This window comes from Mesoplodon bidens, assembly GCF_964165515.1.
Source record: "Mesoplodon bidens genome assembly, chromosome: 4".
Classification (NCBI taxonomy): Eukaryota; Metazoa; Chordata; class Mammalia; order Artiodactyla; family Ziphiidae; genus Mesoplodon; species Mesoplodon bidens.
In genome coordinates, this window is record NC_138160.1 from 99,399,300 (window position 1) to 99,414,196 (window position 14,897).

At 36.9% G+C, this 14,897-nt stretch overlaps 1 protein-coding gene across 5 annotated transcripts in view; it reads left to right on the plus strand.

Annotated features, from left to right (window-relative positions):
• Nucleotides 1–4,202: 4,202 nt before the first annotated feature.
• Nucleotides 4,203–14,897, plus strand: part of DMXL1 (Dmx like 1) — a 137,460-nt gene continuing 126,765 nt past the window's right edge. For 2 of the 5 annotated variants that reach the window (XM_081230456.1, XM_081230457.1), the window contains exon 1: nt 4,204–4,830. In XM_081230456.1, the coding sequence (XP_081086582.1) occupies nt 4,744–4,830 (87 nt within the window). In that variant the 5' untranslated portion in view covers nt 4,204–4,743. Of the gene's footprint in view, nt 4,831–14,897 lie in introns of all 5 variants that reach the window. The other 3 variants (XM_081230453.1, XM_081230454.1, XM_081230455.1) reach the window with 2 other exon arrangements.

The window sequence follows — 14,897 nt, forward strand, 5'->3', positions numbered from 1 at the left end:
TGCTCCTCCCCCACCCAAAAAAATCTCAGAGTTTAGCCTGTTTGCTTTTCCTTACACTGTAACCACCCCTCAAGTCTGATAAAAGTCCCCTTTCCCTTTAAGACCAGCACTGAAGAGAGCATATCCCTTTGTCCTGCCAGTCCCTAAAACCACAGTACTTTGGTTTTCTAAGAGATTTTGTTGCTAGCAATAAGGCAAAATAAGGCAAAATTTTATTTTAAAAAAGACTTCCTTTTTCAGACCCATCCTTCCTCTTTTATTTCTTAGAAATAAAGCTGAAGAATAAAACTAAAGAAACTACAGGGAAAAAAAGAATGAAAGAAACTAAAGGGAAAAACCACAAAGGCACATAGCCTTTGAGCATCCAAAGAACAGAATAACAAAATTCAATTACAGTTCAGGGAATAGTTAGATTCAAGAATTCCCCTGGACTTTTTGTGTTAGGAGGTGGACTTGTGGCCTTTGGGCAGAGGGGACAGGGAAGGGAGGATGAAAGACATAATTTACCTCCATCTCTTCCATTTCCTTATCTTACTAATTTTGCTACAAGATCAGAGTTATGCTCAAGTTGCATAAGAAGTCAGGACTGGATTTAGGATTGAATAGAACCTTGTTAAGTGGGAGGTGAGTGACATTACAGGGTGATCTATGAAGAGCAGCAGTTTGAAAGTAAAGGGATTGTCTATGGCCACTTCTCCAAGGTAGTTCTTCAGGGACACTTTTTATATATATGTAAGTCAGGTCCTGTCTATATTCAGGGTTCAACTATTAGTGAGGATCTACTCTGTGCTATGATAAATATTGGGCAATCAGGGATACAATACATGTATTTAAAGATGCTTGTGTAATCATCAACATGAAATGTTTTACTAATTAAGCTGAGTGGTCATGCAGTACAACAACCAGTCTGCACAGCAAAAACTATTTCATAGATCATAGAGCAGTAGAGGATCCTTCCTATACATCAGGGGTCGGCAAACTTTTTCTCTAATGGGCCAAACAGTAAATATTTTGCTTTGCAGGATATATAGTCTCTGTTGAAACTACTCAGCTCTGCAGTTGTAGTGTGAAAGCAGCCATAGACAATATCTAAATGCCTATGCATTGTTATGTTCCAATAAGGTTTACTAATGGACATGGGAATTTCATATAATTTTCATGTATCATGAGATATTTTTCTTCTATTGATTTTTTTCAACCATTTAAAAATGTAAAAAACATTCTCAGCTAAAGGACTATATAAAACCAGACAGCAGGCCGTAGTTGTAGTGGAATAAATAGATATAGTAAAAGGATTTAGTTGTTTCATTGAAACAGTTCATCTGCTAAACATCAAAGATAGGTTGTTGAATGGGCATTTTTTTCTGAATAAGAGTAAAAGGAATGTCCTCACTTTTCATTAGTTGTTGTACTGTAGTCCCATAGTTTTGGATACAGACTGGGATGGCCTCAGAACATTTGTGGCGTCTCAAACATCACTGGAAAATTTGATTTGGACGGAGGTTTGACACTATGTGGAAAACTTTAGAAGGAATAAGTATATGTCAAAAGGTTAGATTCAATTTAATAATAATAATAATGAGTAACTAACATCTATTGAATTCTGACTATGTGCTAAACACTGTGCTCATTTAATCTTCATGATAATTGTATGAAGAAAGTCTATTACTATCCCCACTTTATAGATAAGGAAAGTAAAGCACGAAGAGATTAAGCAACTTGTCTAAATGACTGATTAGGCCAGGAGTCAAACTCTTGTTTATTTCAAGGATGAAGGAATTTAATAAACACTAACAGATGTTTGTATGGAAATATGTTAATATAAATGTTTCAGACATTACATGAAATTTCTAAAAATCTTATATGTTCTGGTATAAGTCATAATTCTAGTTATTACCTTAAAATGTATATCTCAGATAACTAAATTTCCTTGTAAATTGCATTATTATGAACTTTCATCAAATCTTTAACCATGGTCATTTTAAAGTCTTTTGTCATTTACAGACAGTTCTGGGTGTACTCTGACGCTTTTGCAAAAATGTTCCTATAAAAGGGTTTCATCTTCAAGGAATTCATGGAAAAGACTCTGACAAGTACAGGTTTCTGGTAACTGACTATACTGCTGAACTGAATGAATAAGCATTTTCAGAACTCTAATGGAAAACTGATGAATTCATAAAAGTGCTAACAAAAGATCAAGATGAAAAAAAATTAATTACATGGGACTGAGTGAACTGATGAGGATGATTATAATTTTTGTGACTTTCTGTTTGAATAAAAAAAAAACTAACAGATGTTTATCAGGAATAAAAATGCCAAGCAAAATGTGTTGATAATCAGGTTAAACTTGTTAATTTTACAGACGAAGAAAACAAAGTTTACGAGACATTTTCCATGGTCACACAGCAAACGACAGATCAGGAGTAGATCTCAGATTTTCTAACTACTAGGTCCCTTAGTTTCTTTTATTCTGCTAAACAGTATGCCCTTCAAAACCAAAAGATAGGCAGAATAGAATGAGTAAACATGTTAAACTTTGGGCTATACACAGAATTTATGTGGAATATAGAAAAATCTTGATTTAAGATCTAAAATATAAAATTAAGTTAAAGTCATTTAAAATAAAATCTGAATTAATAATTAAAACACAAATTAAACTGTAAGTATGTTAGACGTCAATAAAATAGGTTTTTTTTTTTAAGACAAGTTAAGTTTTAAATCCCTCATTTTTATGAGGAGACTGGGATAAATAATGCACTTCATTTACATCTTTCAAATTAAAAAAAGGGAGATGGCTCTTAAATTTATTTTTTAAAAAGTTTTTATTAGAGTTGATTTACAATATTGCATTAGTTTCTGCTGTACAGCAAGGTATATCTGTTATACATATATCCACTAATTTTTAGATTCTTTTCTTTTTTTTTTTTTTTTTCTTTTTGCGGTATGCGGGCCCCTCACTGCTGTGGCCTCTCCCGTCGCGGAGCACAGGCTCCGGACGCGCAGGCCCAGCGGCCACGGCTCACGGGCCCAGCCGCTCCGCGGCATATGGGATCCTCCCAGATCGGGGCACGAACCCGCATCCCCCGCACCGGCAGGCGGACTCTCAACCACTGCGCCATCAGGGAGGCCCTTCTTTTCTTAAACTCATTTTTTAAGTAACTTTTTTTTAATTGCTAAACGAACTATATGTACACTGCAAAAAACTTAGGGAAAGCAAAAGGAAATAAAATTACCAGTACTCCTCCTATCCAAGTAATAGTATGAACTTTTTAGGGGGTTGTTTGTGTTGCTTTCTGTTTTTTGGGTTTTTTTTACCACAAGAAAAGGGTATAAAAATCAAAATCAGTTCAGCAATTTTTTTTAAAAAAACTACTTTTATTTTTGGTGGGTGGTTCCTATTTACATTCACTCATTTAACATTTTCTGAACACCTAGGTTGGAAAGGGCACTGCGCTAGACACTTGGGATACAGGACAGTTTGTCCCTAAGAGGGTACCTGGGAGGAGACATAAACAGACGTTTATCAATAATAATACAAATCTTGTGTTAAAATACAACTAGAGTTGAATCTCACAGTTGAGACTGTGACACTAAACATTCTGGAATTGTTAGGTTTTTCCAAAACAGCTCAACGCAGGGCTGGTGCAGTACTGTTATCAGCACTACTTCAAAACGAATGTTAAGTTAAACATTGGTGAAAACCCTTCATTTTAGTACCTGTCAAATGTTTAAACCTTTCAAAATTTTCCTTTTTAGCGAACTGGAAAGGCGCGTCCGGCCGGGGTAACCATTGCGCGGGGACAGAGACACTGCAGGGTTCACATTCACTTGGAGTATTCGCGCGACTCCTAGGGGAGCGGTGCTTGTTGGGGCTTGTAGTCTTTACCAGGACCGAAGACACCGCAACTGCATTTATAATGCACTTCTCCCTTTTAAGCTTTCTGGCCCAACAGTCAGATTAAGCCCTAACCTAAAGCATAATTTGACAACACTTACCACTTCCAAGGCTCTCTAGGTTTTTACTAGGTTCCTTACGTTCAACATTCAAACGCACGCCGTCTCTCACAAGCCTCAAAGAGATTGGTCTGTCCTCAGCAGTGGGCGGAGCCTTAGGTGGACTGGATCTCTGGATTGGCCAACATCTCACTCGAAGAGGCGTTTTCCACTTGCCGTTCTGTAGACTGTGGTAAAAAAGTCAACCCTTTCCCGCAGTGTTCCTTTTCGCCGCGAGAATCTCGCGATATTTCCGCCAAAGGGACCTAGCGACGCGTAGAGAGGCGCCGAGGCCAGTGGGGGTGGCCGGCTCCGGAGCAGGGAAGAGTCAGGTCAGGGGGGCGAGGACGAGCGGGTGCTGCTTGCGCCGCTTGGGTTCGGTCCGGGCCAGCCACCCAGAACCCAGAGGAAGTGTTGTGGACGGCGTGTCCCTCCTGGCCGGTGAGTCGGCCCGGGGTCGCGGCCGCTGGGTCGACCCCGAGTTTCACCTGGGCCCGCGCGGGTTGTGACAGGTGCGCGGACGAGCGCGGCGCTCCGCCCGCTCGCCGGTCCGCCCCCTCCGGGCCTCGCCCGCGGGGGCTCGGGATGAGCTGCGGGCCGCAGCTGAGCGGCTCCCGCTCCTGGCGCCTGGCGCTGCCGTCGTCTCCTCCCAAGAGCGGCCGCCGCCCGTGAGGGAAAGAGGGAGGGAAGCGGCCGCTGACCCCGGGCATGAGCCGGACGCGACATCCGTTGCTGGATTAAGGCGCCGACATGAACCTGCACCAGGTGCTGACCGGGGCTGTGAACCCCGGCGACCACTGCTTCTCCGTGGGCAGCGTCGGCGACCAGCGCTTCACGGTGAGTGAGGGAGGCTCCCGCGTCGCCCGTTGCGAGTCCGCGCCCCTGAGTCAGCCGGGCTCGGCCCAGAGTGACGGGCAGAGGCCGAGAAAGCCTCGTCGCCCTCGCGGGGTGTCCCCTACGGAGGTCCCAGCTCCTTAGGGCCGGCGGAACTGGCCTTTGAGAACGAAGGAGGCAATAACGCTTCGGTCATTGAGTTACTTAATGTACAGAGGCTAAACTCGGAAGTTAAAATGTTTTGTAGGATTTTTAAAGTTTTTAATCTGACGTCGTTGGGCTGGGGAGGTTTACTAAAATCGTTTATCCGAGAATCGTTGGTGTGTAATGTGTGGGGGGGCTTTTTATTGCCCCACTCCATAGGCTCTAATTGTCAAGTTGAGGAATAGTTGGGATTGGATTCATTTCTTCCTCTAAGTTTAGGTCAAGTGTCTTTGTAGTTTAAAAGAGTGGGTGTCTTAAAAACAGGTAGCTGTCAACAACTAGCGCTGAGTGAAAACAGTGCTTTTCACTTATTTTTCTTTAAATTCACTGGGAATAACTTTGGAAAGAAAAAACTGTTTTTCGTAAATGGTTCACTCCTGCCATCCTTTGAATTCCATATGTAACAGTTCAGTAGTCCTGGGAGGCTTATATTTATTTTAGATTGTTCACATTAATTACTAAAAGTTGCATTACTGTTTCTCAGTAAAATTCCTCTTTGGTGTGTAGTGGTAATTCCAGGTTAAAGTTTAAATGAAAGTGTCTTGTTTTTCATTTGTTTTCCCCAGATAGTGAAAGGAAGAGGGCCCCAAACTTTTGCTACTTACCAGCATATTGACATTTTCTGCCTTAACTATAGCGTTTTTTTAAAAGAATTAAGTATAGTTTTTATAATAATTTCAAGCTATAAGTCAGTATTGCACATGATAGCCTATATCTGAATATATGTATAGCGCTCATGATTTTTGCTACAACTTGAACAGCTATCTCTTAGTTGTGATTAAAACTTAATTTTGCATAAAAAAGTGAAACAAAATAAACACCTTAATAGATGCCCCAGGTTTTCTTCTCAAACGATTTTGACTTTTTTTGGTCATCTTTATCAGTCGGAATAAATAATAGGAAAAAAATAGTAGTCATTATTTAACATGGTGTAGGCATTTAATACCTGAATTGTGCTTTTAGATCTGTGCCAACCAAGTACTTTGCTTTCGAATAGAGTCTGTACCTCCACTGTAGAGTGACTCATACACACCTTAACTTGCACTTGACACTAGCAGTTTTAGAGATTCTAATTCTAAATGTTGACCTCGCCTCAATGCTCAAGAGGAGAGTGAACTCTGAGGGTCTCAGTGGGCAACCGTAGTCTCCCTGCAGTTGAACATTGCTCACTGCTCTTGCTATTTAGAAAATAAAGATCATCCTAAGAAGATTTTGCTAGTGGGAGATTATAGGATGGTAACATTACATTCTCTGCCATCTCTTAAAATTATATGAGTGCTTCCTCAAATGTAAGTTCTAACAGCTTTTTCTGAGAAGGCATTCAGAATCTGTGTAAGCAGTGGTATGAACTTCAAAGCATATACAATATGATGGCCTATTTATACATCTAGATGATCCTTCTAAGTGTATATAAAATCTTGGTGAATGCTTCTGTTATTTTAAAGGAGAGATGAGTTAATGTACCAAAGATAAGGCTATCCTACACCATCATGTAGCTTGTTGCACAGTTCTACTGAATTTTAGAGTCTGTTTCGATAGACCAGGCTTTAATCATCTCCCACCAAGCCTACTGTAGATTTCTTCCAGGTCTCAGGAAATAAGGTAAAAATAAACATTTTGTTGTTATTTAGTATAAAGAGATCTCAGGTCTCTATAATTTCGGTGATAGTTTATTAACAATCACCTTTTTTCCTTTGCAGCTAATCCATCCCTGACTCTCTAACATTAAATTGATATTCCGTTATAAACCAAGTTTCTTGCCCTCAGTCTACTGGACACTATATACATCTTAAATTTATCTCTCTTGAAATTACTGTCTTTGCTAAAATGTAGAATCTGTTGTTTACTCCTTGAATTTTGTTTTTAACCTCTTTTGATTTTGGCTTCTTTTTCTTTTCATAGAAAGAGAGCAAACATTAATGGTAGATGGTATGTGCAGACTAAAAAACTCTCTCCAAATTCCAGTTTTACTTGAGCTAGGGACGTGAAATCTTCCTCTTGCAGGCCCACTTGAAGAATTACTTTGTTTGTCCTGTTACATTATGCCTTCTCTAAAGACAGACTTTACATTCGTAATTCATCTCTTTGCATGTTTGCAGATAACTTATTTGTTCTTGTTTTGAAAGATTACAAGAGATGAGATCCTGTTTTCTGAATACAGTCTGATAGGTTTTAAATTGAAATGAAGTTGAGTGCCATTTCTCATGGATTCTTGATTTTAAAATATGAAATTACTAATATAGTTAGTATATGTAAGTATTAGTACTTTTTTACTACTTAAACTGGCATCAAACAATTTTGACTTTTCTCTTAATAAGAAAGCTTCTAGTAGGCAGTGACCTTTTCTCTTATACTTTCAAAGCACTTTATTTGCACTTTCATTACATTAGTGACCTGTCTTGCCTTGTGTATGTCTTCCACAGTTTCATTGTGAGTGCCTGGAACAGTGATTGAAGTACTGGTGTCACCTAATAGTAGAGTCATTACCTGAATTTGATGTCCAACTTAGTCCTTATAGTTATGTATCCGTGGGCAAGTTCTTTTACATTCTTTGAATTTCTTTTTTTCTTATCTGTAAAGTGGGGCTAAAGAACTTATTCATAGGGTTGTTACATGAGAAAGTGCTAAGTTCATTGCTTAGTACCTGTAAAACCCTTAAAAATGTCAGTTATTATAAAGGCTAAACTCATTATAATGCATAGCACATAAAAAGTGCTTGATAAATACTGGTTGAATTGATGACTAATAGATAAAGAAGCCTTATTGCTATATAATTAAAAATTGTGTTTTTTAAAAAATGTTTTTAATAATTTAGATTTGAGTCCAAATAAAATACTTCAATTAAAGTTTAAAAATTTTTTTCCAAAGTCATTTATTACGCATTTTGCCATAAATATCAGGTGAGTAACCAGGAGAGATTTCAGATATCCAAAGCAAAAATTCTTTAATTTTTCTTTATTTACATGAATTTTTCTCTCACTCCTTTTCCCTTGTTAATTTCATACTGTCTTTAGAGCGAAAGTATATGAGCAACCTGGTCCTGATCTGTTGACAACTTTTGTTTTTAGAATAAAAATTTTATTTGTAAAAGACAAATAATAAGTTAAAAACAGGCATAGTTAGTTAGAATCTGGATTTTCTAATGTTTCTGTGCATGCTAGTGACATGTGCTTTAATATACAATAGATTATCCATACTTGGTGTTGAAATTGTGTTTTTACTGAAATGGAAAGGGAGATAATTTCCAAGAGACAGATTGTGTTAATATTTAGGACTTGTTGTCTCTAGTTTGGAATTCAAATGCCTTTGTTATACGAGGGATAACAAACATGTAATAACTCCGGACTCCCTTTTGTATTAGACAACTCTGTGTTCCCAGCCAAGGGGACCCAGATTAGAAGTCAAAAGACTGACTGCAGCTATCTGGGTGTTGGTAGAGAAATGGAGGCTGAATTAGCATTCTCCTTCTTTCTGTAATAGTAAGCATCCTTTAGTTTAACTTTTTGTTTTGTTCACTGTAGGGAAACCTTTATAGGAGGTTCTTTTTTTGGAGAAGCACGTTAATGTTTGTGGATGGAGAGATACAGGAGGGGAAAGTTTGATACTGTTTGTATCTGGAGAAAGAGAATGATTTTTGTGGTGCTCGTATGGTATTACGAGTACAAATTGGACTTCTTTTTAAATATTTAGCCTATTTTAAAATTTTATGTTTTAAATAGTATTAACGTACCTTTAAAATTATTGAAGTAATACGAATTCTTAATGTTGTGTTTAAAAAAATGAGAATAATGTTAATTACAACATGCCAAACATAACTCATTTAACCAGGAAGTATACCAGGAAGAAATTCTTTGGGATATTTACCTGGTGTGGTTGGTTAAAACAAAACAGTGAAAACAGGAAATCTAAGTGTTGTACAGAAATCACAGGATTTCCAAATTAGAATGCTGACTGTTGCAGCCTTGGGTAATTTTTGAATATTGGAGAAGGTTGTCTGCCAAATTTAAAGTTAAAAATCATGTTTCAGTTGTATGCTTGAAAGCACACATATGAACTCAGTTCTTTCTTTGCACCTTGTTTGGTCTCAAAGTTAGTAAACCCAATATTATGTATGCCTAGTAAAAGGATTTTCATTTCTCAATTTAATTTTCGTTGCTTAGTAATAGGTTATTCTGATTACAGATCTTTTAAGAGAAGCAGCTAGTGTACCAATTACAATATATACATATTAATTTTGAAGCTTAGGTAGTGTGGCAATTTATTTGATAAACCAGTGCTGTTCTTATTGTTTTGATAGTAATAGGGCACCTTGAAATGAATTTTTCAGAACAATTTATTTTGGAAAAAATCTATAAAACTAGTTTTAGATTTTGGTTTAGAATGTTATGTATAGTATTACATCTTAGGTTTTTATTTAAAACCAGGTAGATGGGTTATTTTTATTTACGAATTTAGTAAAGATGGATTATTTTAAAATCACACACAGCCCATTTTGTTTATTTTTCTTCTTTATTTTGTTTATGTGTGACTTACATTGATTGACTTTTAAAATTGAAGTACAGTTGATTCATAATACTGTGTTGGTTTCAGGTGTCCAGCAAAGTGATTTGGAGATATGTGTGTGCGTGTGTGTGTGTGTGTATACACACACACACACACACATATATGAATATGTTCTATTATAGGTTATTACAAGAATATTGTTCCCTGTATTATAGTAAATCCTTTTGCTTATCTGTTTTATGTATAGTAGTTTGTATCTGTTAATTCCATACTCCTAATTTATCACTTGCCCCCCTCCCTTTTCCCTTTGGTAACCATAAGCTTGTTTTCTATGTCTGTGAGTCTGTTTCTGTTTTATATATGGATTCATTTGTATTATTTTTTAGATTACACGTATAAGTAATATCATACAATATTTGTCTTTCTCTCTATGACTTCACTTAGTATGATATTCTCTAGGTCCATTCATGTCACTGCAAATGGCAATATTTCATTCTTTTTTATGTCTGAGTAATATTCCATTGTATATATATACCACATCTTTATCCATTCATCTGTTGATGGACACTTAGGTTGCTTCCATGTCTTGGCTGTTGTAAATAGTGCTGCTATGACCTTTGGGTGCAGAGCCCATTTTGAATTAAAGTTTGTTTTCCTGGTTTCATTTGGTGTATTTCCATGCTTATTAACTCATCATGTTGTATAAACTCTAGAGATTGAATTAATTTTAATAATCTATTAAAAATATCCATAAGAAGATATGTTTATTTCAAGTGATTTTTGCATGATATCCAGTTTGAATTTTCTGTACAGATTCATCTCTCTATTTTTTCCCCCCAAGCTTTATTGACATACAGTTTACATGAACATTGTATAAGTTTAAGGTGTGCAATGTGATGATTTGATACACATATATAGTGTGAAATCTTTACCACAATAAGGTTAGTTAACATATCCTTTAACTCACATAATTACCATTTTGTTGTTGTTATGATGAGAACATTAAAGCTTTATTCTAATAGCAACTTGCAACTGTACAATACAATATTGTTAACTATAGTCACTATGCCGTACGTTAGATCCCTGGAACTTATTCATCTTATAACTGAAAGTTTGTATCCTTTGACCAACATCTCCCATTTCCCCCATCCATAGCCCCTGGCAACCACCATTCTATTCTGTTAGTACAATGTTTCTATTAGTACAATGTTTTTATATTCCACATATAAGTGGAATACATATGTACATTATTTGTCTTTCTCTGTCTGACTTAGCCTAATGCCCGCAAGGTTGTCACAAGTGGCAGAATTTTCTTCTTTTTTATGACTGAATAGTATTCTTTTGTGTTTGTGTGTGTGTGTGTGTAAAACATATTTTCTTTATCCATTCATTCACTGATGGACACTTAGGTTGTTTCCATATCTTGGCTGTTGTGAACAATGCTGAAATGAATATGGGAGTGCAGCTATCTCTTACAGTGATTTCATCATCTTTGGATATAATCCTAGAAGTTGGATTGGTGGAATATATGGTAGTTCTGCTTTTTATTTTTTCAGGACTCTTCCATACTGTTTTTTACAGTGGCTGTGCCAATCTACATTCACACCAAGAGTGCACAAAGATTCCCTTTCTTCACATCTTCACCAACCCTTATCTATTATCTTTTTGTTGATAGCATCCTAATGGGTACGAAGTGATCTCTCATTCAGTTTTGATTGGCATTTCCCTGATGAGCAGTGATGTTGAACATCTTTTCATGTACCTGTTGGCCATTTGTACGTCTTCTTTGAAAAAATATCTGAGTCTTCTGCCCATTTTTAATTGGATTGTTCATTTCTGGTATTGAGTTATATGAGTTCCTTATATATTTTAGATATTAACTTTTTTTTTTTTTTTTTTTTTGCGGTATGCGGGCCTCTCACTGTTGTGGCCTCTCCCGTTGCAGAGCACAGGCTCCAGACGTGCAGGCTCAGCGGCCATGGCTCACGGGCCTAGCCGCTCCACAGCATGTGGGATCTTCCCGGACCCAGGCACGAATCCGTGTCCCCTGCATCAGCAGGCGGACTCTCAACCACTGCGCCACCAGGGAAGCCCTAGATATTAACTTTTTATCAGATAAGGTTTGCAAATATTTTCTCCCATTTTTAGGTTGCCTTTTCATTTTGTTGGTGGTTTCTTTTGCTGTGCAGAAGCTTTTCATTTTAATGTAGTCTTACTTATTTATTACTGCTTTTGTTGCTTGTGCTTTTGGTGTCCAAAAAGTCATCACTAATTGTCAAGGGCCTTTTTCCCTATGTTTTCTTCTAGGAGTTTTGTGGTTTCAGGTTTTAGGTTTAAGTTTTTAATCCATTTTTGAGTTGATTTCTGTGTGTGATGTAAGACAAGGGTCCAATTTTATTCTTTTGTATGTGGATATACAGTTTTCCCAGCATCAATTTATTGAAGAAACTATCATTTCTCTGTTGTATATTCTTGGCACCTTTGTCAAAGATTAGTTGACCATATATGTGTGGGTTATGTCTGGGCTCATGATTCTGTTCCTTTGGCCTATGTGTCTGTTTTTTATGCCAATACCATACTGTTTTGATTTTTATAGCTTTGCAACATAGTTTGAAATAAGGAAATGTGATGTTTCCAGCTTAGTTTTTCTTTAAGATTGCTTTGGCTATTTGGGGTCTTCTGTGGTTCCATGTGAATTTTAGAATTTTTTTTTCCCTATGTGAAAAATGCCACTGGAATTTTGATAGAGATTACATGGAATCTATAGATGTTTTTGTGTAGTATGGACATTTCAACAATATTAATTCTTCCAGTCCAAGAACAGAAGATGTCTTTTCATTTATTTGTGTTGTCAGTTTCTTTAATCAATGTCTTATAGTTTTCTGTGTATAAGACTTTTCACCTTGGTTACATTTATTCTTAAGTATTTTATTCTTTTTGATGCTATTATACATTGGATTTTCTTAATTTCTTTTTCGAATAGTTTATTGTTAGCATATAGAAATGCAGTTGATTTTTGTATGTTGATTTTGTATTCTGCAATTTTGCTGAGTTCATTTATTAGTGCTAACAGTTTTTTGGTGGAGTCTTTAGGGTTTCTATATGTAATATCTTGTCTTCTGCAAACAGACAATTTTACATCTTCCTTTCTGATTCGAATGCCTTTTATTTCTTTTTCTTGCCTAATTGCTCTGGTAGGACTTACAATATTATGTTGAATAGAATCGGTGGGAGTGTGTGCATCCTTGTCTTTTTCCTGATCTTAGAGGAGAGCTTTTAGCTTTTTATCATTGAGTATATTAGCTATAAGCTTGTCATATATGGCCTTTATGGAACCATCCTTGCATCCCAGGGGTAAATCCCACTTGATTACGGTATCAGATCTTTTTAATGTGCTCTTGAAATCAGTTTGCTAGTATTTTGTTGAAGATTTTTGCATCTATATTCATCAGGGAAATTGGCCTATAATTTTCTTTTCTTATAGTGCCTCGTGTAGCTTTGGTATAACGGTAATGTTGGCCTTGTTAAATGGCCTCTTCAGTTTTTTGGAAGGGTTTGAGAAGGATTGGTGTTAATTATTCTTTAAATGTTTGGTAGAATTCACTGGTAAAGCCAACTGGTCCTGGGCTTTTATTTGTTGGGAAGTTTTGATTACCTTATCAATTAGTGTATTATATTTTCTCAGTTTTGTGAAAGAGTAAATATTGATAGTGATAACCCACACAAACTAAAGCTCTTGGGGAGGGGGAAGCTAGGGTGGTTGTCCTCAGTATTTCCTTAAGTGTACAAAGGATTACTGAAACCAGAGAGTTTGAGAACCATTGCTTTATAGTATTCCATTGTATGATTATACTGCAGTATTTTTTTTAACTTTTTATTTTACATTGGAGTACAGTTGATTAACAATGTTGTGTTAGTTTCAGGTGTACAACAAAGTGATTCAGTTATAAGTATCTATTCTTTTTCACATTGTTCTCCCAATTAGGTTGTTACAGAATATTGAGCAGAGTTCCCTGTACTATACAGTAGGTCCTTGATGGCTATCCATTTAAAATATATATACTACAGTTTATTTATGCATTCTATTATATGTTTGAGTTTGTTCTGCTTCGGAGCTTTTATGAATAGCTATGAATGTTCTTGTACATGTCTCTTAGTGTACATATAGACACATTTCTGTTGGGTATAAACATAGAGGTAGAATTGCTGGATCATTGAGTGTGCCTGTGTTTAGCTTTCCAAAGTAGTGGCACCATTTTATTTTACATTTGTATCAGCAGTTATGGGAATTCTGGTTGCTTTACATCCAAAGAAGTCATTTTTAATTATAGGAAGAAATTAGGGAACAGTTATTAAATTCACATCATGTTTATTTATAAGGCATTGTATGGCAGCATAGCAGAAGGAGTAAGAGTATGTTCTTTCCCATTAGTTATAACTTGCTTTCAGTCTCATTTGTGTCTGATACTAGCTCTGAGACTTGAGCCAATTACTCAATCTAAGTTCGAGTTTCCTTATCAGTAAAATGGATTGATGAGAGTAAATATCTCACAGGATTTGTTGTGAGGATTAAATGGGATACCAGTGAAAAGCACTTCGCATTTGGCCCTGCCAAAAAGAAAAACTAGGCTCAGATGACTACAGTGAATGAACGATAGAGGAAAGCACAAAAAAGTGCCCCCCTCCCCGCCCCATCTCTTTTTCTGGCTGTTTATCTGTATCCTTTATCACACTGGTAAACATAAGTGTTTCCCTGAGTTCTCTGCACTGTTTTAGCAAATAAATCCAAGGGGGAAGAGGTCATGGGAACCTTTGACTGGGACAGAAGTTGTGGGTAATCTGAGGACCTACTGCTTGTGATTAGCATCTGAAGTGGAGGGCAGTCTCAGTTAAGGCTGAGCCCTTAACTTGTGGGATCTGATGCTATCTCCAGGTAGATAGTGTCAGGACTGAGTTAAATTGTAGGATACTCAGTTGGTGTCACAGAATTGCTTGCTTGGTGTGATTAAAACCCCCACACATCTGGTGTCAGAAGTGTTGTGAATGTGGTAATAATGTGAGAGCAAAGGAGAAACACGGGAGGAAGACTAGTTTTTTCCTTCTCACTCTCCAAGGCTGCAAACATATAGTCAAATTCTGTGTTCATAAGTTACTTAGTTCCTTTCTGCCTTCTTTCTTTCAGTGTAGATATAGTATTTGTTTGAAATGTACTTAGTTCCTTTGTTTCACCTCCCCCCCATTCTGATTGATTTAAATCAATTTTTTGAATATGTATGACGTTAACATGTTTCAAAAGTCATAACTAGTGTCCACTGGTAGATGAATGGATAAAGGGGTGTGTGTGTGTGTGTATACATGTATAC